The 27,639-nt window shown below is 38.2% G+C and overlaps 1 protein-coding gene across 7 annotated transcripts in view; it reads left to right on the top strand.

Moving 5' to 3' along the window:
• The window catches only part of SPAG1 (sperm associated antigen 1), a 65,660-nt gene that overhangs the window by 13,659 nt on the left and 24,362 nt on the right, over positions 1-27,639 (top strand). For 4 of the 7 annotated variants that reach the window (XM_045805863.2, XM_045805865.2, XM_045805862.2 and 1 more), the window contains 8 exons: positions 1,604-1,729; positions 4,719-4,783; positions 5,690-5,799; positions 6,367-6,472; positions 9,479-9,609; positions 13,011-13,117; positions 16,644-16,800; positions 19,232-19,303. In XM_045805863.2, the coding sequence (XP_045661819.2) occupies positions 1,604-1,729; positions 4,719-4,783; positions 5,690-5,799; positions 6,367-6,472; positions 9,479-9,609; positions 13,011-13,117; positions 16,644-16,800; positions 19,232-19,303 (874 nt within the window). The remainder of the gene's footprint in view (positions 1-1,603; positions 1,730-4,718; positions 4,784-5,689; positions 5,800-6,366; positions 6,473-9,478; positions 9,610-13,010; positions 13,118-16,643; positions 16,801-19,231; positions 19,304-27,639) is intronic. The other 3 variants (XM_045805866.2, XM_045805868.2, XM_045805864.2) reach the window with 2 other exon arrangements.

The following is a 27,639-nucleotide window of genomic DNA, read 5'->3' as shown; positions in this document are numbered from 1 at the left end:
ATTCTAAATTTTCCTTCAATTTGTTGTTAGTCTTTTAAATCTTGTGTGTGGTGTTTTTCATGTTTATTCATTAAAAAAATTTTATCCCTTAGTTTTATCCCTTATGTTTTCTTGCTTTTATACTTGAGAAAGCTTCCTCTCCACCAGATGCATATTTACCTGTATTTTCTGAGTTCTTTTGTGGTTTCATTTTGCTTAAGAAATAACTTTTTTTTTTTTAAAGATTTTATTTATTTATTTGACACGGAGAGAGAGAGACAGGCAGCGAGAGAGGGAACACAAGCAGGGGGAGTGGGAGAGGAAGAAGCAGGCTCCCAGCAGTGCAGGGAGCCCGATGCAGGGCTCAATCCCAGAACCCTGCGATCACGCCCTGAGCCGAAGGCAGACGCTTAACGACTGAGCCACCCAGGTGCCCCAAGAAATAACTTCTTAAAACAGATTCTGGAGAAACAGTGTTTTGTTTATTTTACTTTATTTTATTCAACGTATTTTACTGGATTGAATAATACCTTTGAAGACAATTTTGAGGAATATGTATTCTCTACCTTTGAATGCTATTATTTTTTAAACTTTCAGCTTTTTCATTTTGCCATTTTATTGACTTGAAATAGAAAATCTGGTAATTAATCTGCAAGTTAAATTAGCAGTTTATGTCCAGAGTTCTTTGGCTTTATCGTCCAGGGAATGACAGCGTAGTTTTAGTTGCAGAACCTGCTTTTGTTCCAGTTACGTATTCTTTCTCAGTCACCTCTTGACTTTGCCTCCACTCCCTTTCTTTCAGACTTTTCCCTGCCACTTCTCCCGCTCTCCCCATTCTCTCTTATCTTTGTCCTCCTCTATAATGCCTCCTCTTCCTTTTTACCTTTTTCCCCAAATGTTTTTCTGTTTCTTCTCCTTTTTTCACCTCTCTGCTCCCATTTTGTTCCCCTGTCTCCTGCACAGTTAGGATAGATAATACAGTTTTTTTGCTGTATCACGGTGCCTAATTTAATATAGTGTCGGACAGATATTAGACCCTCACTGTATAGTTGCTGAATAATAGTAATAGAATTTCACAGATAACAAATCTCTCACTCAATTTCTTCCTAAACCTGTGACAATTCAGTTTAATAAACATGATTAGAAACCTCTTATGTGCCTGACACTAGGTTCCTGAATCACAAAGATGAGACTAAGACATAGGTTCTGCCCTCAAGGAACTTACAGAATGTGAGAGAGATGATAAATGGATTGTTTTAAATCTCTGTATTAAAACATGGAGGAGGAGCATTTCTAGCCCAAGCAGATAGCTCGGGGAAAGCTTGTTGGAAGCGATGAGAGTAAGCTTGCAAAATAATACAAATAGGAAGCGTAACACAAATACGCGTAACAATACTGAGCTGTACGTTTAAAAGTGGTTAAGATGATACATTTTGTTTTGTGTATTGTGTATTTTACCACAATTTAAAAGAATAGCAGAAGAGCTTTACAGATAGAATGCGTGACCAAATTGTCACCCAAAAAAATGGACCCACAGGAAACTATGATGATGTGTAATCCTTTCTAACACCTGGTTAATTACTTCAAATTGTATGTTTATCTTCTGTTTTCTCCTGCTTCTCAGAGTTGGGTATCAGAAATTAAAAAAGAAGAAAATAAAATACACTGTCATGAAACTGAAACATTTCCGGCAATGGACAATAACTTGCCTCCAGTTCGTGGTACCAACAGCCGTCTTCATGTCACTAAGGTGGGCCGTTTTGGTGTGAGGTGTGGGGGGTGCAGGGGGAAGATTGTTGTTGTTTGTTCAGAGAGCTGTCCTTTAATCAGAGTAACCCAGGGTGATGTCCTCTGAGAGCTGGGGATTGTCTTTCAGGCCAATGCTGTTGCCCTCTTGAGGAGGCTGTGTTCCATCACCTGGAGATCCGAAAGAAACAGCATTTCCCTTTGAAGCCTTGCTCCTTGGGCTCACTGCCTTTTGTCATTTTTTCTTTTGTTGTGCCATCTGCTCTACTCTGACCAGTTCTGATGAGTACTTAAGATCCAATTCAGTGGGTGAGAATTTCAGCGAATAATTTTATCTGTCCAGTGGAGAGGCATAGAGGAAATAGTTTATTACATGATTAACTCTGGATTTAAAGTATTAAGTAGATACTTTCAAGCAGTTATAGATGTCATTCCTCTGTTTACTGCGTGTTATTACCCCAGCCCCTTACAATGATTTCTCTGTGGTTGATCCCTATTTTGTCATGTAGAACTCTCCTTTTTCACCCGTGGGTTCCATAGAGAAGGGGCCTATTGGAGTTCCAAGTCCATTTACACTTAACTTCAAGTTAAAACTGAGCTTCTGGGCAACCAGCTGACCCTGATATTACAGAATCTAGCCATTGTGTCCTGGGCATTGGGAGTCTCTGGGCTTTCACGTGGATCCTGCATTACATTCCCTCTGCCCCACTTTTTTCTTTTATTCCTATCATTTCTGAAAGATTGCCTACTCAAGTCTCTTCATTCTGGGTTAACTCCTTCTTGTTAATCTCATTTCTTCTTTGAATACTCAATTTTATTTAAAAAACATCCATAGCCCTTCATTATGCTACTCTCTAATAATTTACTTTCCTGCATCTTTTTCCTCCCCATAAAGAATTGTTCATGTAACTGAGGTATACGGTAATCTGGTAAGGATGCCACTATCTGTAATCAATACATTTGTATGTATTGAACACCCATTTTTTGCTAAGTCTGTGCGCTGAAAATATAACAGGAGGTTATGATTCCATGGGGTAGAGAGACTGGTGGTACAGTTATTCTCAAAGTATAATCCATGAACCCTGGTTCTCCCAGAGATCCTTGCAGAGGGTTCAGAAAGTCAATGCTATTTTTAAAAATAATGCTACTGCCATGTCGTTTTTTCACTGCGTTGACATTTGTATTGAGGCTGAAGCTGCCCCAGCCTTGGCACGAATCAAGGCAGCGAGCAGCACCGAGCTATGCTAGTAGTCGCTCTTTCCTCCACAGCTCCCCATTTACAGTAAAAAATTCCAGTTTGACTTACAAATGTCCTTGATGAAACAATAAAACTTACTTATTTTGTCAAGTCTTGAATCTTGAGGACGCATCTTTTTAATATTCTGTGGGACAAAAGAAGTATTCAATAAGCACTTGACTGTGAGGTAAAGTCTGGTGGTTATTTCGAGACTCTGAGTTGCCAGCTTAAGTCACCACTGTTTCCCAGAACAGGTTTTACTGGCAAGAGCGATTGATAGACAAATTATGGTTATTCAGGCTTGGGTTTTTGACAAACATTGTATTGAAAATGAACGAAGTGAGCCTGTCACTTTAAGGAAAACAACTGACTGTTTTTTTGCTAGTGATAAAATCTGAGCTTTCAGTTGAAATTTAAGAGTATTTCTTGTTCTTATGCGGCTCTTCAATACCTGCTTGTGACAAAAAATTTCCCCTTAAGGGAATACTTAAAGACTTTTCTGATGAGCTCGATGAAGGTATTAACAGATAAGATTTTTAAATTGTATAATGAAATGTACGAATATTTGGAAGATCTGCCTAACTTCAAATGACCGACGCCCCATGTTACAAAATTGTGCATGGGTAAACAACCCGTTCAAACTGGTTTCAGACTGTGACTAACTTTTAAGAAACCATTTAAGAAACTGTTGATGAGCATAATGGCTATTGTTTGCTTTCCTCCCATTCCCTTCTAGTGCTCTTAGTAGGCAGGTGACCTAGGTTGGGTCACTGATAGCACCAGGCTGGTGCTTGGTCAGGGATGGGCACATGACCCAAGCTAGGGAATGCTGCCAAGTTCTTCCCTGGGATTTCTCTAAGTGAAGGTGGAGAGAAGAGTCACCGTCCTTTCTAACTAGGAGGCCTGTGAGGTTATAATCCCACACTGCTTGTGGCCACTGTGCCAACTACATGGAAAAAGCAAGTAGCCAGCAGGGGGAAAATGAAATCAGTGGGCAGAAAGAAACGGAGACTAGGGACAGGACAGGGGGAGAGTGGGAGAGCTGGAGAGAGAGTATACAGTCCTTTATCTAGCAGTACCCCTGCCCTTTCATCAGTTCAGTTATGTAAGCCAATAGTTTATTCTTTTTTAATAGGATTAGTCCAAGTGGCGTGTCTGTTGTTGCAAACAAAAGATATCTCTAATGCAGCAAAGTAGTTATTCTTATTTCTCCAATGCCTAGGGTAGTTTTTTTTTTTTTAAGATTTTATTTATTTATTTGTTGGAGAGAGAGAGAGCACAAGCAGTGGGAGCAGCAGGCAGAGGGAGAAGCAGGCTTCCTGCTGAGCAGGGAGTCTGATGCGGGGCTCATTGCCAAAACCCTGGGATCAGGACCTGAGCCAAAAGCAGACGCTTAACCAACTGAGCCACCCAGGCATCCCTCCAATGCCTAGGTTTTAAAAGAATGAATGATAGTTGATTACTTTTTTATTGTAAGAACATTGCTAAAAATCACATTTCATACATGTGAGTTTATAAATCTTATATACATACTTGAAGTCCTATAGATGGCTTCCAGAATTAACTACCAATTTCAAGTCCTTTTTAACATGCTGTATGTTAATAGTTACAGTACTTGAGTTGTTATTCAAGAGTACCTATTTTTCTTATCCATTCAGTTAGCGTATCTTAATTCAATATTTCACATTGCATTTATCATAAAACCTGCAAATCTTATATTAAATATGTCTCATAAAATATGATTTTATTCTCTCAGGAAAAATATTCTAATAGCAGACGACCTAAAAAGAAAATTCCGAGGGATTATGCAGAATGGGATAAGTATGTTTTATATTTCATAATATAAATTTGTCACTGAAAAATTCTCTACCATGAAATATTGTAGTAACTTCTTAATTGTTATAAATCTGAACATATCAAGACTACCACGTTACTTTGGGAGAATACTAAGAGTATATGGCCTAAGTAATGAAGGATAGTTGGAAGAAAGGCAGGCAGGCAGGGTCAAGCCCCCCACCTCCCCCTAAGTGGGAATCACCTTTAAAAGGGTTTTACACCACCCTGGAAGGAGCCCTCCACCCTTCCCCACATGACAGATAGATGACAAAAACCTGATTGGAGGAGAGGTGTGTGGAGGGTTAATCAGATTAAAACAGCCCGCCAACAAGTCCATAAAACCTTTGGACTTAGACACTCGGTGGCAACCCTCTTGGGTCTCCTCCCTCTTCAGGAGCTTTATACTATCGCTCAGTAAACTTTGCTTTGCTGCCCACCACTGTTCCTCTGGTCAACCTCTTCATTCTTTAAAGTGGCATGACCAAGAACTATGGGCACCGAGGGTAAAGAAATCCTGTGATGTAAGCACTTTTGATCTTATTTTTTCATCAAATAGATATCTACAGCATCCTTTTGTTTATAAAAGCAACCAAAAATAATTCAGGTAATCCTATGCCCATCAAAAATAAAAAAGAACAAAAAAACACTTTAAATCGAGATAAGTTAGTCACAATTTTAATGACAAAGTTCTGAACAGTTTAGGTCTGATTAGTATGTAAGTCCTCACCTGAATTGCATGGTTTCTAAGAGTGAATACAGATGACTTGTAATATAAACCTGTTACGCTCTTTTGGAATATGCCTCTAAAGGTACAGTGGTACAAATATAAGAATATCAATAATAAATTTAATTTTCTTGTACATTTTTTCAGTTTTTTTTCTTTCATTTAAGATTTGACGTGGAAAAGGAATGCTCAAAAATTGATGAGGATTACAAAGAAAAAGCTGTAGTAAAAAACAAGTCACATTTGTCTAAAATTGAGACAAGAATAGACACAGCAGGTAATTGGGAAAAAATAAGAATAACTTAATAATTTTTACATTATCAAAATTATAATAAAAGCTGTCAAACTAGATGATCTCTTTAAGCACTACAGATTTCCATTAGAAATTTATGGATTTTCTCCTAGAGTTGACTACTTCTAACAAATTCAGTTCTGTCCTTTACTTAATTTTGTATGAGTAATAGTTACGCTACTTAAATTTAGTAAGATTCAGAAATATAAACCTAGTTTTTTACTATAATTTGTTTTTCATTCTATTTTCAAATCTTCTTTTTTTCTCCAAATCCCTCAATTTTTTTTGCCTCAAAACAAAAAGATATAGCAGTTTTTTTTCACTTGAAGTCCATAGGTGTATAGCACCTTTCAAGTGAAATAAAAATATCTAAAAAAATCTAAACCTCCGAAATTGTGAATGATTTAAAGAAACATTCCCTAAACTTAGGAAACATTTTCTTTTATTTACTTCACAATTTACTACTTCTGTTAAAATAAGCATTCTTGGATTTAAACTTTTAAAAAATTCGATTCAATTCTATTATTTATAGCAGATAATATTTATTTCTAGGTCTAACTGAGAAGGAAAAGACTTCTCTTGCTACTCGTGAAAAGGAAAAAGGAAATGAAGCTTTTAACTCAGGAGACTATGAAGAGGCTATAATGTATTATACTAGGTGAGCAGATTTTTGTTGTGGTTTATGTTGCCCTTTTATTTTTAATAGTAGGCTCCACGCCCAATATGGGGCTTGAACTCAGGACCCGGAGATCAAGAGTTGCATGCTCTACCAACTGAGCCAACCAGGAACACCTTGTTGTGATTTAAACTTGCCATTTAAAAAACATGATAATGTTTATATTTAATTTTATATTTAATTTAAAAGTCTGTGTCAGAATCACTGAAGATACTGTACTTATGATCTACCATAAATTCACTTGTGTTTGCCTTGTTTTCAATACTTTTCTCAACCCCTTAAGCTCCCTGACCCCTAGTTTTGACAGAGGTCCTGACTTCCCCATTTTACAGAGAAAATAGAAGCCATCTGAATGGAACTCGACAGAAAGTCCGTATAGCATAGAGGTTATGAACTCAGATTCTGCCGTCAGATTGCCTGGATATAATTGTAGTTCTTAGGATGCTACTTCCTACCACGGGGCCTTTGTATATGCTGGGTCCTCTGTGTAGAAATTCTTTCCTCTTCTAATTATCTAGTTAATTCAAACTTCCTTCAGGTCTCATCCCATGCTTTACTTCTTTGGGAAAGTCGTCCTTTACCTCCCAGACAAGGTTAAATCTCCACCCTACTCCACTCCTCCCCACCCTTGACTCCCTAGTCTTGGCTCTCCTTTGTGGTACTTGTTGGAGGTACAGTTTAAGTTTGTGTGTTTTGATAGTAACAAGTGTAAACTCTGTCAGAGCAGAGCACGCTTGTCAGTTTTCTTATACCATTGTATCCCCAGTGCCCAACAAAGTACCTGGTTCATAGTAGGTGTTCAATAAATACTTATACGCACTTTCTAAAAATGAAGATTTTATTTATTTATTTGAGAGAGAGAGCATGAGCGGGTAGAGAGGTAGAGGGAGAGGGAGAAGCAGACTCCCCACTGAGCAGAGAGCCCAATGTGGGGCTTCACCCCAGGACCCTGAGATCATGACCTGAGCTGAAGGCAGACACTTAACTGACTGAGCCACCCAGGTGCCTGCTTATCTGCACTTTTGAAGCTCTTAACAGTCAATGAAAAGTAGACTAATTTCCTAAAACTTTATTGCGAACTAATTGTACTTATAGAATCCCTTATACCATCTTGGAAATAAACTCTCTACGATCTTTTTTCACCTTTGGAAGGAAGTTTTTTTTTTTTCAACGTTGTGTCTCTAAAGAAGTTTGTCTCCAATATTTAAGTGAACATACAAGGTAAAGAGGCTGTTGATCTACCTCTCATTCAGTATTGTCTTCCCTTTTCAGGCAGGTGGAAGTCAGCTCTGATGTTGTTCCCTCTCTCCTTATAGATTTCCACCAGTAGAGAATCTCTTGGTCTAGTCTACAGAACACAATTTTTCCTCTTTTAAGAAATCAGAGTGGTGAAAAATTAAAGCAGCATAGCATTAAGGAAACTCGGACTGCCACTTTCTGATGTTGGGCAGATTCTTCACCTCTCTTGCCTCAGTTTCCTCAATGTGATGAGGTTGTTATAGTGCCTACTTCAGAGCCTCTGTGAGGATTCATAAAACAACACACTGAAAGGCAGGATACCATGGTGGTGGTGACAGCAGGTGCTGGAGTGCACTGGGTTTGAGTCCTGACTCTCATTTACTAGCCTACGGCCTCGGGCATGTTTCTTAGCCTATCTGTTATATCTGTGTTTTTCATCTGTAAGCTAGGAAGAGCAGAAATACCTCCTTCATGGATTGTGGTGAGGATAAATGAGTGTGGTGTTTGTGCCTGGCATGTGGGAGGTACTCAGTGTCAGGTACTTTCAGTCATTCTTACTTGTATTGTCTGTCTTTGGTCTCTACCCAACTGTGTGATTTCTTTATCTTCATCTTTAATGATCTTAGTAAATTGCTACTTTTTGTGGCTTTTCCCTTTTCATTTTCTATTCTTCTTCTGGCTTTAGAAAATTCAGTGCACCGATACCCTAATCCTTCCTATACTTAGGAATACATTATTTCACAGTACTCCAAATCAACTTATTGAGCAATAACCAGGTAGGTTTTAAGTCCTTCTTTTCATCAGTTATTTTGCTTTCATACCCTTAATGTAACAAAATTTCCTCTCTTGAAGTCTGTATTCCTCAGTTACTACTACTCTCCTCTGTTTCCTTCAGTTAACTTTTTCTGATTAAATTATGATCCTTTCCTTAGAGTTAAATCTACTTTTAGATTACAAACTAAACTCTTGTTTTTAGATGACAAAGTAAACTCACCATAGCAACTCAGTAAAGGGTATTAGTTGTGGTTGATTGCTCCATTTTTTTGTACTAGGAAATTGTCCCCAAGGAGTTAAAATAATGTATTTGATATTTAATGTTAACCAAACTGGTTTTTAGGAGATCTGTGGGTATGTAGGTTCCCATGTCACTTCTAAAGTCAGAGTCAACATTAAACTGCTTACCTGGCTATTTCAGCATCTGTCTAAATATTGATTCAGTCTGTCTATAGAGCAGACTGCGTATTTATTACTCTTGGTGTTGCAGGCTGTATTAGTTTGCTAGGGCTGCCATAACTAAGTGCCACAGGCTGAGGGGCTCAAACAACAGCAATTTATTTTCTCACCATGTGGAGACTGCAAATCTGAGATTAAGGTGTCAGCAGGGCTGGTGTCTTCTGAGGCCCCTCTCCTTGGCTTGTAGGTGGCCTCCATCTCTCTTGTCTTGCAAGTGGTCTTTCCTCAGCATATGTCTGTATCCTAATCTCCCCTTCCTATAAGGACACCAGTCATAATGGATGAGGGTACACCCTCATGACCTCGTTTTAACTTAATCATCTCTTTAAAGACAGTCTCCAAATATAGTTCTATTCTGAGCTGCTGGGGGTGAGGACTTCAGCATATGAGTTTGGGGGACACAATCCCGCCCATAACACAGGCTATAGTTGTTTTGTTTACAACTTTAGCTGGGTTTCTCCATCTTCTTATGTTTTCCTCTGGTCTACTTGTTGCCAATAAGTGTCTCTTTTGTAGGAGTATATCAGTGCTCCCCACCGTGGCAGCCTATAACAATCGTGCTCAAGCAGAACTCAAGCTACAGAATTGGAACAGTGCTTTTTGGGATTGTGAAAAGGTCTTGGAGTTAGAACCTGGAAACTTAAAAGGTAAAAAATATTCATAGAATGCTTTAAATTTACATCAGGATTTGTTAGACTATTTGTAGACACTACGATTATACTAACTATGTCAAATACACTCTAATTTCTGTGAATTATCACTTCGATAAAGTTACTTTAATTTTTTTTATTTATTTTTTATTTTTATTTGATTCTTTATTGAATTAACTGAGTAGCATTTCTAGAAGAGTTATACATAATGGTGGTGTTACTGCTCATTCTTGTCTTGTTCTTGACTTTATTTTTTTATTTTTTTAATAATAATTTTTTTATTATATTATGTTAGTCACCATATAGTACATCCCTGGTTTTTGATGTAAAGTTCGATGATTCATTAGTTGCGTCTAACACCCAGTGCACCACGCAATACGTGCCCTCCTTACTACCCATCACCAGCCTATCCCATTCCCCCATCCCCCTCCCCTCTGAAGCCCTCAGTTTGTTTCTCAGAGTCCATAGTCTGTCATGCTTCATTCCGCCTTCTGATTAGCCCCCCTTTCTTTGATAAAGTTACTTTTAACTTCAAGTTTAACTTGGAATTTAAATTCCTGGTTATTTGCACTGAAGTAGTTAATTATCCCAGGAGATTAAATAACATGTATATGTTTTTAAAGAAATATCTCAAGTTTACATTTGAACTGTGGTTGGTTTTCTTTTTATCTTTTAATTTTTTTATTGTAAAATACACGTAACGTAAAACTTAACCATCTTAATCATTTTTCAATGTACAATTCAGTGGTATTAACTACATTCATATTGTTGTACGGTCGTCATTATCCTCCATTTCCAGAACGTTTTTAATCCTGTATAACTGAAACTCTATGCCCATTAAACAGTAATTCTCTACTTTCTCCTTCCGCCAGCCTCTGGCAATTACATTCTCCTTTCTGTCTCTATGATTTTACTATTGTAAGTATCTCATCTAAGTGGAATCATACAGTATTTTCTTTTTGTTACTGCCTTATTGAACTATCTTTTTTTCCAAGAAATATCTAAGTATAATTTAATATAAAATTTCTGACATTAATATAATAAGCCCATGCCAGAGCTCTAGAACCTTCTGCCAGTAGCTTTGTGGGCATTTCCACCTACATGTCCATAGACATTTTAAATTAAATGTGCCCAAAGCTAACTATATCTTTTTACCAAAACCTGCACTCTGTTTGGATTTCCTGTCCCACTTGCTGCACAACCTTGCTGTGGTCTAAGAACAACTATAAAAGTCAGACTCCACTCTCCTTTTCTGTTATCGAGAAGGAATCACTCCACAAGGGAGCGGCATAACTTATAATAGACTCTATTTCTTTAAATGTTATGAATTTGAGTAAATATAAACACTTAATTTTTTTCACACGGAATATACCCTTTGTGCCCGTGAACATGGGTGCGCAGAAGCCATGCTAAGGGGAGATCCTGGAGCATCAGCCCTGACAGTCATTGCCGTGGACTGCCCTCCTTTCACCAGCAAAATCCTCTTTGCCTGTATTTTGTCTCTGTCACAGAGTATGGGTGGGCTCCCAGTTTTAAGAGGTGGCAAAAAAGTTCTGCCATCTTCTGGTAGGCCTCCACCAACACTGCCAGGCCCCGTGCCAGGTACTTGACACATATGAACTCCACTAATTGCCCAATAGCTAAGTAGATGTGCAGATTCTATTGTTAGGACCCTCAGTTTACAAAAGTGGAAACTGAGGCATAGAAAGATTAAGCAATTCACCCATGATCACACAGCTAGCAAATAGCAGAGACAGGACTCAGCCCTGGGCAGCAGACTCCAGAGCTGACATTCAACCACAGTGCTCACCTTCTGCCACCGGAATGACTTTATGTTTCCATTTCTCCTGTTTGAGTAATTTCAAAAGCACCGGAATCTTCACTATTTAAAAAAAAAAAAACTGGATAGAGCCAAATCTAGTAATGAGTTGGGCTATAAAACATTAAGAAGTCTTATGTTTGCTTACATGTGAATAAATAACTTCTTTTTCAGAACTTTGTGTTTTACTCAAAATATAATTGTTTAAATGCAGTGTGGTATTTCAATTCATCCTGCAACAGAAAAAGGCATTAGTGGAAAAACTGGTGAAATCCAAGTAAAGCCTGTAGTTTAGTTAATAGTATTATACCAATGTTAATTTCTTGGTTTTGGCAAATATTCCATAGTTATGTAAGATGTTAGCATGTGGGAAAGCTGGAAGAAGGTATATGAAAACTCTCGCCAGTAATGAGTATTAAGGAGGGCACATATTGCATGGAGCACTGGGTGTTATACACAAACAATGAATCATGGAACACTACATCAAAAACTAAGGATATACTGTATGGTGACTAACATAACATAATAAAAAATTATTATTAAAAAAAAGAAAACTGTATCTTTGCAACTTTCCCATTCATCTAAAATTATTTCAAAAATAAGTTAAAAAAATGATAACTGTTATATCATGCCTACTTCTTAATGGATGGTCCCTTCTGAGTAGTAATAGTAATAGCTAAACTTGTACTTATAGTATAGTGTAACAGTTTTGATTAAATTTATGACGAAGTGATTTATCCTGTAGATTTTCATGGCTCATTGTAAGACTAAAATAGATTAGTCAAATGTATGTTTTAAAATACCTTATTAAAATATATCAGATATAAATTTCTCACTTTTCAAAATTTCCAAGCATTCTTTTCAAAATAATGACTTACTATACAGAGTTCTCTGATTATGCATGGATAATGATGGGACTATAAAGGCTTTCCTTATAAGTATTAAATAATTGTCAAATTATTTGAAATACACAGAAAATCTGATGCAAATTACCAAAGCGCTCAATTTCTGAACTGAGCCGACATAATCATCAGAATCCGCCAGTTCCCCGTGTGAAATACCGTCTTCTAGTCATTTTAGAGATTGCTGTAAAGCCTTCGCTAATGGCTCATATGCTGAGCCATCTGCTGGTCAGCAATATACTTAAATTTGAGTAAAGAATTTGCTCGATTTTCATAAAGTGGCAAAATAATACCAGTGATGATTATTAAGAGGAAAATGTTAATGTTTCATGAAAAGCTTTCCTATATAGCTGTACAGCGTGGTGCCTCTGAGGGTATGGAGTTTCTCAGCGCTTGGAGGAGCCGGCAGGGCCCGGGGCTGGCGAGGACCAGGTTGCTGGAGGTGACTGTTGCCCAAGGCAGCCTCTTCTGTTTACTCCAGTATCATTTTCTATATGTGCAGCAATATGAAAATGGGGGTAGTTAAGCTTTGCACAACTGCACACTAAACTGTTCTGTGCTATTTGTGTTCTTCCGCAGAATAGATAGAACCTATTTCAAGAGAACCTATGGAAAAATTGGTTCTAACCATGATACCACACGTTAAAAAATATAACTTTTTTTTGGTAAATTTCCAGCTCTTCTGCGCCGTGCCACTACATATAAACATCAAAACAAGCTCCAGGAAGCTATAGAAGATTTGAATAAAGTACTGAATGTTGAACCTGATAACGAATTGGCCAAAGTAAGTACAGAAAATGACTCATCTAATTCTATAGTTATTATTTCTTTTTAAAAAATTTTTAAAAGATTTTACTTATTTATTTGAGAGAGAGAGTGAGAGAGAGAGAGAGCACAGGAGCAGGGACAGAGGAAGAGGGAGAAGCAGATTCCCCTGTTGAGCAGGGAGCCCAAAAGCAGGGCTCGATCCCAGGACCTTGGGATCACGACTTGAGCCGAAGGCAAATGCTTAACCGACTGAGCCACCCAGGCGCCCAGTTATTATTTCTGTATTTCTGTTAAAATGACATCAATCTTGTTGGATGAATGTTGTTGAAAATTAGGTCACACCTTTAAAAACTAGGTATAACCCGAAAGAAAAAAAAAAACCCAAACAACAAACAACTAGGTATATCCCAGATGCCCCGAAGTATTAATATCTATTTGAAGTGGAAGAAAGCAGGCTCTGAAGATGTCTGAAACTATAAGGTACTCTGAAGGACAAACATTTATTTAGATATGAAACACTGGTTATAAGGTGTACTTGTGTTGATTCGATACATTTATGTATTCCAGTATGATCACCACCTTAGCTATAGCTAACACCTCTGTCACATCACGTAACTATTTCTTTTTTTGTGGTAAGCACAATTAAGATCTCGTCTCTTAGAAACTTTGAAGTTTAGAATACAGTATGTTGTGCCTTAGCTCTCCAGGACTTATTTATCTACTAACTGCAAATTTGTACCATTAAGCAACATCTCCCCGTTGCTGTTCCTCCCCAGCCCCTGGTAATAAGCGTTCTACTTTCTGTTTTTATGAGTTTGGCTTTTTTAGATTTCACATATAAGTGATATCATACAATAGGAACATTTGATTTTTCTCTTTCCTGCAGTGTTGTAGGCAATGCTTTCCTCTGAGCGAATCTCAGTTTGTTATGCAGAGTGGTATAGAAGTTTCCTAGGTAGGATTAGGCACGCGCTCCATGGCCATAGAAGAGTGCATGGTAAGCATAGCGCCACTGACAGCATTCGCTGCCTGACTGAGCAGACTGACTGAGGTATGCACCCCGGGGGCTGTTTTGAGGCCTAAAGAGGAGAGGTGTGGAGAACCGTGAGATTTTACCCTACTTGCAAATTAACAAGGTAAGCCTAGCAGAAGAGAAGAGGCTCCTGGGTCAGACACAAAGGACTCTGTTATTCACGCTACAGCAAACTGATGAGCTTCAAGTTCATGTCAGCTCCCCTGGCCCCCAAGTCCCATGGGGGTGATGCAGAGTGGCCCAGATAGAGCTGCACCCTCATTGGGTTTGTATCACAGCTGAGGAATCCCAAATTTAGGAAACCCCTGTCTTTTATAATGGAATACAAGCAAACCTGCCCAAAATTCTGTTATGGAGGGAAACATCTTTATTTTACCGGAGAGCAAACATACCTGCTCTCTTCTCTGAAGAAAAATACTGTTTTCCAAGGCTGTTCTCAGTAACAGACATCCTGAAAAAGATAGTCCAGAACAAATGTTATTTATGCCTCTGCTCACAATGTATTTAGAAATGTGAGAAAACCCATGAAGAACTGTCTTCCAGCAGTAAGTTGTCATTGTTTCCACCCGTACCTGTCGGCTTATCTGTCTCGTTCTCTCTCAATGGCAGCTAATGACCCTAGTGTATTTGTCAAGTTAGCATTTCAGTGGATTAGGTTTAGGGCCTGGCTGAAGAACGCATCTTTTTCCCTTAGTAATTTCATTTTATAGTGGTATTGAAAAGTTAACATGACAATATTCTAAAAAAAATCTGAAACAAGGAAAACCACCTTTAATGTCACTACCCAATACAATGTCATGTTTACATATAAACTTTCAGGCCTTAACCATTTATAGCTTAACCATATGCAAAGATTAATTCAAAATGGATCATAGACCTCAGTGTAAAACCTAGAATATAAGAGTTCTAGAAGGACACATAGGATAAAATCTTTATGACCTTGGATTAGACAAATCTTACTTAGACATAACATAATGGCACAATCCATAAAAGGAAAGGTTGGTACATTGGACTTCCTTAAAACTTAAAAGTTTTGCTCTTTGAAAGACACTGACAGAAGAAAAAAAAGACAAGCCACAGACTGGGGAAAATATTTGCAAATGGTGTATCCAACAAAGGACTTGTATCACGAATATACAAACGGTCCCCAACTCACAATGGCTTGACTTAACAGTTTTTTGACTTTATGATGGTGTAAAAGGATAGGTATTCCATAGAAACTGTACTTTGAGTTTTCATTTTTTTTCCAGACTAGGAATATGCTGGGCAGGGGCAGCGAGCCACAGATCCCAGTCAGCCATGTGCTCACAGGGGGAAACCGAGACATTCATAACCATTCTGTGCCCAGGAACCATTGTGTTGTTCACTTTCAGGACAGTATTCAACAAATTACATGAGATATTCATCACTTTATGTAGAATAGGCTTTGTGTTAGAGGATTTTGCCCAACCATAGGCTGATATAAGCGTTCTGAGCACTATTAAGGGAGGCCAGGCTAAGTAAGCTACGATGTTTGGTAGGTTAGGTGTTGTAAATGCATTTTCAACTTAAAATGGGGTTATCAGGACATAACCCTATTGTAAGTTGAGGAAGATCTGTAAGAACTGCAAAGAACTCTCAAAACCCAATAATAAGAAAACAAACAGGCAAATAAAAAATAAGCAAAATATTTGACTGTCAGACTCTTCACCAAAAGAGAGATGTGAATGGAAAATAAGCATCTGAAAAGATGTTCAAGATCATTAGTCACTAGGAAAATGTAAATTAAAATCACAGTACCAGGCGCCTGGGTGGCTCAGTCTGTGAAGCGTCTGCCTTTGGCTCAGGCCATGATCCCGGGCTGCTGGGATCAAGTCGCTGGTCAGGCTTCCTGCTCAGCAGGGAGCCTGCTTCTCCCTTTCCCACTTGTGCTCTCTCTCACGTGCGCACGCTCTCTCTCTCTCTCCATAAATAAAATCTTTAAAAAAATGGGAAGAAACTTTTGAGAATGATGGATATATCTATTATGTAAAAACCTATCGATGTGCATTTTAAGCATGTGACTTTGTCAACTATACCTCCATCAGCTGTTAAAAATGGGCAGTGGGGGGGGAGGAAAATGTATATATTCTTTTCATTGTAATTGGCATAAAACATAGAACTTCAAACATTAATCTAAAAAAAGCATGTGTCATATGATTTTATTTGTATAAACTGTATCTCTCTGTGTGTACATATGTGTAAAAACGTATCTAGGAATGTTAGAATGTCATTGTTACCAGAGTGGCAGGATTTCAGATGATTTCCTTCTTTTTCATGCTCATTACGCTTTGAGTTTTTTTACAACAGACATGTATGATTATAATCAGACAAAGCAATGAAGTTGTTTGAAAAAAAAAAGATCACCATAAAAAGGGTTGTCCTATGTATCTTTATTCACTTTTTAATATCTTCACATTCCTACCTGACAGAATGGTTATATTTTTAATTAAAGGAAAACATTTTCTTTAACCTGGTGATTATGTTGCAGAAGACCTTGTTGGAGGTTGAGAGAGATCTGAAAACTGACCCTGCATCTAAGACTCAAACCAAAGGGAAGAGGATGGTTATCCAGGAAGTAGAAAACTCGGAGGATGAAGATGGAAAGGACAGGAGAAGAGCACAGGAAGATGGCAGTGGAGACAAGAGTAAAACATCTTTCCTCTTTTGGTTATGCAAAAACCTCCCTTTTTATATGATGAGCTGGCTCAAATTTTCTGTTTCTACCAAAATTCTTAGTCCACCAGACTTTTTCTAGCTTCACCATGTAAAGCTACAAACAAGTTTTTCTTTTTTCTTTTTTTTTTAGAGAGGGAGACAGGCAGAGGGAGGGGCAGAGGGAGAGGGAGAGAGAATCAAGAGCAGCAGCCGAGCCCAACTCTTTGGGATCGATCTCACAACCCTAAGATCATGACCTGAGCCAGAATCAATAGTCAAACACTTAACTGACTGAGCCACCTAGGCGCCCCAAGTTTTTTCTTAATGTTTTTCTTAATACAATCTCCCAAACCCATTTTTCTTCTTAACCTGGCACCTTTCATGAGTGTTCAGTTCAATTCCTGATTATCATGGTAAATTTAGATTATTGATAATTTGCAAGTTAACCTTAAATCCCTCTTGTAGATGATTGTAGATAGCTACTTGGTTGTAAACCAAATGTGTTGCCTTCACAGGGATGAATGCATTCTTGGGAAATTGCTATATGTGCCTCTCAAAAAAATTTTTAAATATGCAAAAGAAATAGGTATAATTTCACTTCTGGTATAATTTTTTTTAGAGAAGCTAGACTAAATAAAGCTTCATCTTCATAATATATAACAGTGACATTTACATCAGGTTTAAGGGAAGGATGCGCCTACTCCCTTTACAAGGGTGGGGTGCAACTTTACCCCTTTTCTGAGAGCCCCCGAGCAACCAAAGGAAAAGTAACAGTTTTGAAAATTATTCATAGGCAAAGATTAACTTGTAAGTAATCTGACAGAATATTTTAATTTTGAGAGAGAAATATAAAATGTTCAGCTCATTCAACTTAAAAAAGTAAAGAAATGAAAGTTTTAATTTTTTTAGTGACAGAAATACAACATAAAATATACAGCTCAAGACAAAACATCAGTGAAATCAGGGTAAAGACAGAGGGACAGAAGAGAAGGGAGGAAGAAAGAAAAGGAAACAGTAAGAGTACCAGGGAGATGGGAAAGGAAGAGAGGGCATCGAAAGGAAGAAAAAGGGAGAAGTTAAAGTAAATAGTTTTTCAAGGATCGAGACTCACCTTTCAGACAGATTTTAAATAAATTCTGGCAGCAAATATTGTTCTAAGGATTTATATTTATCTTAAGATGTCAAGCTAAGTGTCTTAAAATTGAAATCATTTAATATCTTACCTGGAACAATATACAGTATAAACTAGATCCATTGATCCTATTTGTAAATTATTATTTAAAAATTTACGTATAGTAAAAGTGGACTTTTTTGATATGCAGGTCTATCTAACAGGGGTATAAAATTACGGGACAGGATACAGAACAATTCCATCATGCCAAAGACGCCTTCTTGCTGTCCTTTTGGCCAAATTCTTCCCTCACCTCAAACCTTGGTAACCATTGGTCTGCCATAAATTCTTCAAATTTGGGGGGTGGGGGGAACACAGTTTCTCCTCTCCCACAGGAACTGTTATGACAATTGTTAGACTACTTAGTGTTGTCCCACAAGTCCTTGAGGCTTTCTTCCCTTTTTCTCATTCTCTCTGTTATTAAGATTGAAAAGTTTCTATTGATCTATATTCAAGTTCACTGATTTTTTATTCTCTGATCCCAAATTTACTGTTGCTCCATACAGTGAATTTTAAATTTTGGTTTTTGTGTTTTTCCATTGTAAAATTTCCATTTAGGTGTTTTGTGTTTTTGTTTGTTTTGGGTTTTTTGATCTTCCACTTCTCTGCAAAGTTTTTAAATCTTTCTGTCCATTTCAGGAGTGTTTGCCTTTATTTCTTGGAGCATGATTATAATAGTCACTTAAGTCTTTGAGAATTCACATCTGTGTCATCTGGGGTTTGGTATTACTTCATCATCTTTTCCCTTGCCAAATGTCAAGGTTTTCTTTCTTCCTCATCTGTTAAACAGTTTTGTACTGTATACTAGCAACTTTAAATATTATGATATGTGATTTTTCAGTCTTATTTAAATCTCACGGAGAATTTTTTTTAAGCAGTTAATCAATCTGGTTAGGTTTGGGTAACAGTTTTCCTGCCCAATTTCTGTGGACTATGGTTCTAATATCCATTTAGTTTCAGAACCTTTGCAGTGCTGTTTGGATCTGTCCCACCTGTGCAGCACTCTGTGACCAGCCAGGGTCTGGGCGATGGTCTTCCCATATAATTCACTTTTCAAAACTTTTAGTATACTGTGTAGGGTCACTTTATGCATATAGGTCACCTGGAGGGTGAGCTCTGTTCATATGCAATTGTTTTCTTGAGTTACCCTTTCTCTGTGATTCTTCCCTACTCTCTTACTGCCGCCCAGAGGTTTTCCTTCCTTTAATTTCCCCTTTCTATGCACACATCCCACGATCCTGTGCCTCCAGGACTGAGCAGCAAGAGGACAGAGAAGAATAGCAATGGGAACATTCTTGGGACCACAGTTTCTCTGACCAGAGGTAAGAGTTTCTCTCCCTCAAAATTTTAGGTACCTACTTGGCTGTTACTGGCCCTGCAGCTGCTGTAGGATTGCCTGGGGGCTGGAGTCGGACAGAAAGGAAAAACAAAACAAACAAAAAAGAAGCCAAGATTTTCCCTAACTCTCTCTCCCATAGGTGTCCACTATTTTGCTGCTTTAGATAAATAATAGAGGGCTTCTCCTGGAGCTCTTTCTGTCCACACCCAGCGCACCAGCTCTGGGTTTTGGACAGCCTTTGAACCAGGTTAGGAGATGACAGAGGAAAGAAAAATGAGAAGCTCACCGCTGGTCTGGTGGTAGTTGAGGTTCTAGGCCCTTTTCCCAGCTGGCCTGCTACCATTTACTGTTCAGTGTCCTCATTTGGCTACTTCATCAATTCCGTCTCTGGTTTTTAGTTATATTTAGGGGGAGAGATTGGTAGAGTATGTTTGTTCCATCTTGACAGAACTGCCTTTCTCGTTACTATTTTTTTTGAAGGATTAACACATTTGAAGAACTATGAAAGTTGCTTATATAGGTTATTTTATTTAATCCTCAAGGAAGCTATAACCCACACTTTTATAGATTAGGCAATGGAAGCCTAGAAAGGTTTAGTTATTTGCCACATTTGCGTGGGCTGTAAATCACATGGCTAGGATATGGCTCTAAACCTGTGTACCTGTGTGACTCCAAAGTCTTTCTCATAAAAGTGGTTAGTGGATGCCAACTAAGAAAGTATAGGTTCTATAAAATCCATCCTGAACGTCCCCAGACTACCTTGTCAAAGAAACAAGTGTAATTTGGTATTTATCTCCCTTGTGCTCACTGATATGGTACCAAAACGCTTATCAGAAGCTGAACCTATGTTGAAGAGCAAGTGAATTAAAGACCAGTATTATCATTTTTGATTAAAAAAAGGAGCATAGGGACTGAGTAGACATTTTTCCAAAGAAGACATTCACATGGCCCATGGGTATAGGAAAAAGGTGCTCAACATCACTAATCATCAGGAAAATGCAAATCAAAACCACAATGAGATATCACCTCAAATGTGTTTGAATGGCTGTCAAAGAGATGAGAGATAACAAGTGTTGGCAAGGATGTGGAGAAAAGGGAACCCCCACTGGTGGTGGAAATGTAAACTAATGCAACCACTATGAACAACAGTATAGAGGTTCCTCAAGATTAAAAATAGAGCTACCATATGGTCCAGCCATCCCATTTCTGGGTATATGTATGAAAGAAATGAAACCACTATCTTGAAGAGATATCTGCACCCCTATTTCATTTCAGCATTCTTGATACCCAAGACATGGTAATGTTGTAGGATTTCTTCTCCTGCGGTGCTCGCGGTTCTTGGTCACCCCACTTTGAAGTATGAAAAAGTAGACCAGACAGTGGTGGGCAGCAAAGCAAGGTTTATTGAGCGATAGTTCAAAGCTCCCAAAGAGGGAGGGGGCCTGAGAGGATTGCCACTGGAGTTTCTAAGTCTGAGGGTTTTTATGGGCTTGCTGGTAGGCTGTTTAAATCTGATTAACCCTTCCAGTGCCTGTCATCCAATCAGGCTTTTGTCATCTATCTATCATGTGGGAAAGGGTGCAGGGCTCCTTCCAGAGTGGTGTAAAACTCTTTTAAGGATGGTTTCCTCTTGGAGGGGTGGGGGGTTGGGGGGGTGGTCGTTGTCCCGGCCTGCCTTCCTGCCTTCTAACTATCCTTCATCAGTAACAACCTTAAGTGTCCTTCAGGAGATAAATGAATAAAGAAAATGTGAGATGCACACTCACATACACCGGAATATTATTAGGCCACAAAAAAGAAGGAACTCTGCCATTTGCAATGCATGGTGGACCTTTAGGACATTATGCTAAATGAAATAAGTCAGACAGAAAGACAAAAACTGTGTAATCGCACTCATGTGTAGAATCTAAAAAAAGCCAAACTTGTAGAAATAGAGCGTAGAACAGTGCTGCCAGAGGTGGAGGTTTGGGGGATAAGTTGGTCAAAGAGTACAAACTTCTACCTGTGAGTAAGTTTGGGGGAGGTAATGTACAGTATGGTGACTATGGTTAATAATATGATATTATGTACTTAAAAGTTGCAAAGAAAGTAGATCTTAAATGTTCTCACTACAAAAAAAAAGTTATGTGAAGTGATGGCTGTGTTAAGTAACCTTACTGTGGGAATCATTTTGCAATACATATCTATATCAAATCATCACGTTGTACACTTTAAACGTATACAGTATGTCAGTTGTATATCAATAAAGCTGGGGGGGATTGGAGATACTAAAAGGCCCTCCTCCCACGTAGAGATAAACAGGAAAGGGCTAATTATTGAACAGTGAGTAATATTCTGTGATTAGAAAAGTGAGTCAGGATTGTTGTGTAATATCATTGAATAGATTGATGTTTCTCTCTGAGTTAAGTGGTTATCCCTAACATCAGAACCACAGAGAAACAGTGTTCCCATTCACATCTCGAAGCAGCCAGAGCTTTAAGAAAACCATTTCTTTTTTTCTGTCTTTCTTTTTTTTTGAGAGAGAGAGAGCATGGCGGGGGTGGGGCTCATGGGGAGAGCTGGGGTAAGGAGAGGGGCAGTGGGAGACAGAATCTTAAGCAGGCTCCACCCCCAGTGCAGAGCCCAACACAGGGCTCCATCTCCCCACCCTGAGATCATGACCTGTGCGAAATCAAGTGTCAGATGCTTTACCAACTGGGCCACCCAGGCACCCCTAAGAGAACCATTTCTGATCTTGTTATTTGTACCCCTCAATAATTATTTTGTAGATTAGGGGATATAAAAATATGTGGGATTCTCAAAATAAGAATGTCCTGATAGGAATATAAATTTTAAGACTAGTTCTCTTTTATCAGGAAAGCAAATCAAGATTAGGTGGAATAAATGGCTGGAAGCCCTAAAGTAGTCCTTTTAAGGTGAAATAAAGTCAATCAGACTGTCTTATGCTCACCACTACCAAGTTCCATTGTTAGAAGACATGTAAAAAGAGGTCCTGGAGACTCGGGCAAGACAGGAGAAATCCAAGGCACTTTTAGGAAATCATGTTAACGCCCAGAGGGAAATTATCAGGATGGAATCCTGGCATGTGTTTCCCCATCCCATCACATTCCAAGAAAGAATTCTTAGTCATTATGGGCTATGATGCAGGGAGCCCTGAAGCCCCTGGGAAAATGCAGCTTTGAGTGTTGTGTAACCCCAGCTGATAATGCTGCTCCCCTGTAAGCGCCACTCGGGTTGGCCAGGCCTGGTTCATCCTGACTGAGGTATAACCTAGCCAGTGGATTTAATTTAATAAGCTGACAGTTACCGATCACCTGCTCTGTATCAGGTACTGAGACAAGACAATTGACAACTGTCCTTCTAGGGACTAGTTTGAAGAAATACCTATTTGCCAGGCTGATTAGATCCAAGGATTTGAGTTCCTGGGCTTTCTTGGGAACTCCCCGTTTGTGTTTTCCTTCCCTAGTGGAGAGCATTTAAGATGTGACCGTCACCATAGGACTAGCTGTCAGAGACTTTGGTATTTATTCTTCTTCCAGAGTCTGTGAGAAGTAATCAGAGGAAAGCAAGCATCTAGCTTCCCTTGTCATGCTTTTGCTTATACCCTACTTAAAAATGAAATATAAGAAAACTAAATAGTAACTTGCAAACAAAAGAATAAAATACAGTTATTTCTCTTGTCCTAGAATTGGTGGGATCAGGAAGGTGGAAGGGTAGGGATTTCAAGGAGTTAAAACAATAGATAAAATCATGAAAAGAAAGGTGAGTTATGTTGACTGTGTAAAAGTGAAAAACCAGTTATCAGTCAGATGCTATAAAGAATTAAAAGGTAAATGACAAACTAGGAAAAATGGCGAGGGGCTGATGACCTTATCATATGAAGCGCTTTTACAAAACAAAAAGTAAATGTTAGAAGAGCCCAGTACCAAAATGAACAAAGCATATGAACAATTAATCACTAATGGAGAAATTAAATGATCAACAAATTTTGTATTGCTAACAGAGAAAATTAAAGATAGATTCTTTTTCTCTCCCATGAGATTGGCCAAGATGGGAGATTAAAAAAAAAAAAAAAAAGAAGAAGAAGAAGAAAAGTATCCTTTGTTGTCAAGGGTAAAGTGAAATAAGCATTCTTTGAGATATCCATATATCATGAAATTCATCCTTTTCAAATTCAGTGGATTTTAATATATTCACAGAGTTGTACAACCATCACCACTGTCTAATCCTGGAACATTTTTATCATCACAAAAAGAAATCTAATACCCATTAACAGTCACTTCCATCTCCCTCTCCTGGCAATCATTCATCTACTTTTGTCTCTGTGGCTTTGCCTATGCTAAGTGTCTCATGTAAATGGAATCATACAATATGCAGCCTTTCGTGTCTGGCTCCTTTCACTTAGCATAATATTTTCAAGGTTCATCCACGTTGCAGCATGTATCAGTACTTTATTCCTTTTTATGGACAAATGATACTCCATTGCATGGATAATACCATATTTTCTCTATGCATCTGCTGATGGGCATTTGGGTTATTTCCACTTTTTTGGCTCTTCTGAATAATGTGGCTATGAAATTCATGTACAGGCTTTTTGTGTGTGCATATGTTTTTAATTTTCTTGGGTATATAACTAGGAGTAGAATGCTGGATTATATGGTACCTCTATGTTTAACTTCTTGAGGAACTTCCAGACTGTTTTCCAAAGTGGCTACACCATTTTATAGTCCCACCAACAATATATGAGGATTTGAATTCCTCCACATTCTTGCAAATGCTGATAAGGTTTGCCTTTTTTATTATAGCCATCATAGTGGGTGTGAAGTGGCAACTCCTTATGGTTTTGATTTGTGTTTTTCTAATGACTTATTATATTAACCATTTTTATGTGTATATTATTATTATTGTTTGTATATCTTTTTTGGAGGAATGCTTATTCAAGTCGTTTTCCCATTTAAGAATTAGGTCGTCTTTTCATAGTTGCATTATAAGTGTACTCTATATAGTCTGCATACTAGACCCTTGCAGGGAAGATGTATGACTTGTACATAATTTCTCCCATTCTGTGGGTTGTGTTTTTACTTTCTTGATAATATCTGTTTATGCAAAGTTTTAAATTTTGATGAAGTTCAATTTGTTTTTTTCTTTTGTTGCCTGTGCCTTTGGTGTCCTATATAAAAATCCACCATCAAATCCAAGGTCATATAGATTTACCCCTAGGTTCTTTTCTAAGAGTTTTATGGTTTCAGTTCTTATATTTAGGTCACTGACTTATATTGATTAATTGAGGTAGGAAGGAGTCCAACTTAGATTTCTTTTTCAGCACGTAAAAATCCATTTGTCTCAACACTATTTGTTAGACTATGCTTTCCCCATTGAATGGACTTGACACACTTGTCAAGAATCAACTGACCTTAGATATATGGGTTTATAGAATCTCGGTTCTATTCTATTGGCCTACACGTCTGTCCTTATGTCAGTACCATGCTGTTTTGATTACTGAAGCTTTTAGAAAATTATGAAATCAGAAGTGTAAGTCCTTTGATTTCATTCTTATTTTTCAAGATTGTTTTGACTACCCTGAACCCCTTGAAATTCCGTATGAATTTGAGGATCAGCTTTTCCATTTCTGCAGAAAAGGCTGTAGAATTCTGATAGGGGATTATGTCAGATCTGTAGATCACTTTGGATATCTTAACATTAAGTCTTCCTATCTATGGTCAAGAGATATCTTTCCAGGGGCGCCTGGGTGGCACAGCGGTTAAGCGTCTGCCTTCGGCTCAGGGCGTGATCCCGGCGTTATGGGATCGAGCCCCACATCAGGCTCCTCCGCTATGAGCCTGTTTCTTCCTCTCCCACTCCCCCTGCTTGTGTTCCCTCTCTCGCTGGCTGTCTCTATCTCTGTCGAATAAATAAATAAAATCTTTAAAAAAAAAAAAAAAGATATCTTTCCATTTGTTGGCTTTCTTCCAGTAATTTGTAGTTTTCAGTGTACAAGTCTTTCACCTCCTTGGTTAAATGTATTCCTAAATATTTTATTCATCTGGATGCTACTGTGTATGGAATTGTTTTTGTAATTTTCAGATCGTTCATTGCTAGTGTGTCTTGTACCCTGAAACTGCTGAATTTGCTTTTTAGCCCTAGTAGTAGTAATGTGTGTGTGTGTGTATATATTCTTTAGGCATACATATACCATCCCCCCCACACATGCGCGCCCATATACGTAATATAAAATATAATCATATCATCTGTTAATAGTTTTACTTTTTTCTTTCCAATATGGATGCTTTCTATTGTGTTTTTTCTTGCCTAATTGATAAGGCTACAACTTCCAGTGTAATGTTGACTAGCTGTGGTGAAGACAGCATCCTTGTCCTGTTCCTGATCTTCAGGGGAAAGCTTTGAGGATTTCACCACTGAGCGTGATGTTAGACTGAGTTTTTCGTAACTTTATCATGTTGAGAAATTTCTCTTCTGTTCCCAGTTTTCTGTTTTTTATCATGAAAGGGTGTTGGCTTTTGTCAAATGCCTATTCAATGTCAGTTATGATCATGCAGTTTTTTCCCCTTATTTGATCAATGTGGTGTGTCATAGATTGATTTTGTACTGTTGAACTACTTCCTGAGATAAATCCCACTTGGTCATGGTGTATAATCCTTGTACTACACTTTTGGAATCGGTTTGCTAGTGTTTTGTTGAGGATTTTTGCATCTACTAACTACCCAAACTACTGAAGGCTACTAAAGTAAGTCCTCGTGTCTTTAGATCTAATGGTTATCGGTAGGCCTTAGGCAGCTGATGCTGCTGGCCATACCTTCCTTTGGTATTTGTTAGTGTTGACTCCTTCCTCCCTGAAATACTCTTTCTTCTTGGTTTCTGAGGCAGTACTCCCTCCTTGGCTTTCTCTCATTTCTAGATACTCCTCCATCTCCATTGGAGATTTTTCTTATTATCATCCTTTAAGTGTTAGTGTTTCTTAGGGATCCTTTGGAAGATCTGAGTGACCTCATCCACACCCAAACTCCAATGATCCTATTTATATCAGCAACTCACAAGGCAATTGGGACTTATCTGAAGAGTCAAGGCCACTCCCCTGAGCTACATTTGGAGCCACCTCCTGAACAACTGCTCTGGAATGTCCCACAGGTAGTACAATACACACCAGGACTCACTGGTCTTTCAAGCTCAGGCCTCGGCTTACCTGCAGAGACTGTCAAAGTTGTTCAAGGACATTTCAATCTTAAGGAGAGAGGTATGGCTTTCAGTTCATTTCAGTTCATCCCAGAAATCAGTTATGCTGATTTCTAGCTCTGTTTGCTCTAGGACAGTCTTTAGCTTTTTCCTTGTGTCTTTGTAGCCTCATTTATAAAGTAGGGTATGATAATACTAGGTATGAGGATTAATGATAATGGAAAATGGTGTATGTAAAGATCTTGACCCATACTAAGTTCTACATAAACTGCAGCTATTTAGTAGTGTGGCATTGGTCAGACATGAGGGGATAACATACGAGGGAATGGAGAATAATACTAAATTGTCTCTTGTTTCTGCTGACACTGATCTGCGCTTTCATCTGTTCTTATGCTGGGTGGGGACTTCAGCAGCAGATACCAGATGAAGAAGACTGGAGTCTTGCTCTAATAATCCTACTGGGTCCAATCTGGGGATTTATTGCTATAACAAGATCTTTTTATTATTTTCATATTGAAGCCTCTTTTGGTTCTTACACTCTATAGAAACCCATATTTACTAATTAATGTGTTTTTATACTCAGTGACTGCCTTAAGGTGACCATCCACTGATTTGCTTTTAAATACTCGTGGTTTTCTATTCTCTCTGTCCTTGTGGTTCAAATCCTGGCTTTACCATTCATGAAACACAGTGGAAAATATATCCATTAAAAATCAGATTAGAGGGCTCCTGGCTGGCTCAGTTGGTCTCAGTGGTGTAGTATGTGACTCTTGATCTCCAGGTCTTGAATTCAAATCCCATGTTGGGCATGGAGCCTCCTTAAAAATCAGATTATAATCTGTTAAATCAGAAAGCTTGGAAATCTCTGTACTTGTGTTTTTTTTTTAAACAGTGCTGTGAAGTATTGCTTTGTTTTAAATATTGATGACACCCATCAATGAAAAATTTTACATCATTTTCATATTTTAAAATAGATTGAATAATCAATTATTAAAGCTATGTTTAATGCCTGAAGTCTTTCCGATCAAGATCAAAGGAATTTAAGCTTGAATAAGGAATTGTAATGGAAAACTTTACAGATTTTTAAGGCTCACTTTAAAAACTTGGTGCCTATTTTATGTAACTTTG

The sequence above is a fragment of the Ursus americanus genome, chromosome 9 (assembly GCF_024610735.1).
Source record: "Ursus americanus isolate L20-20 chromosome 9, mUrsAme1.1.p, whole genome shotgun sequence".
Classification (NCBI taxonomy): Eukaryota; Metazoa; Chordata; class Mammalia; order Carnivora; family Ursidae; genus Ursus; species Ursus americanus.
The sequence above is the reverse complement of the archived record's forward strand: the minus strand, read 5'-3'. Positions and strand labels throughout refer to the sequence as shown.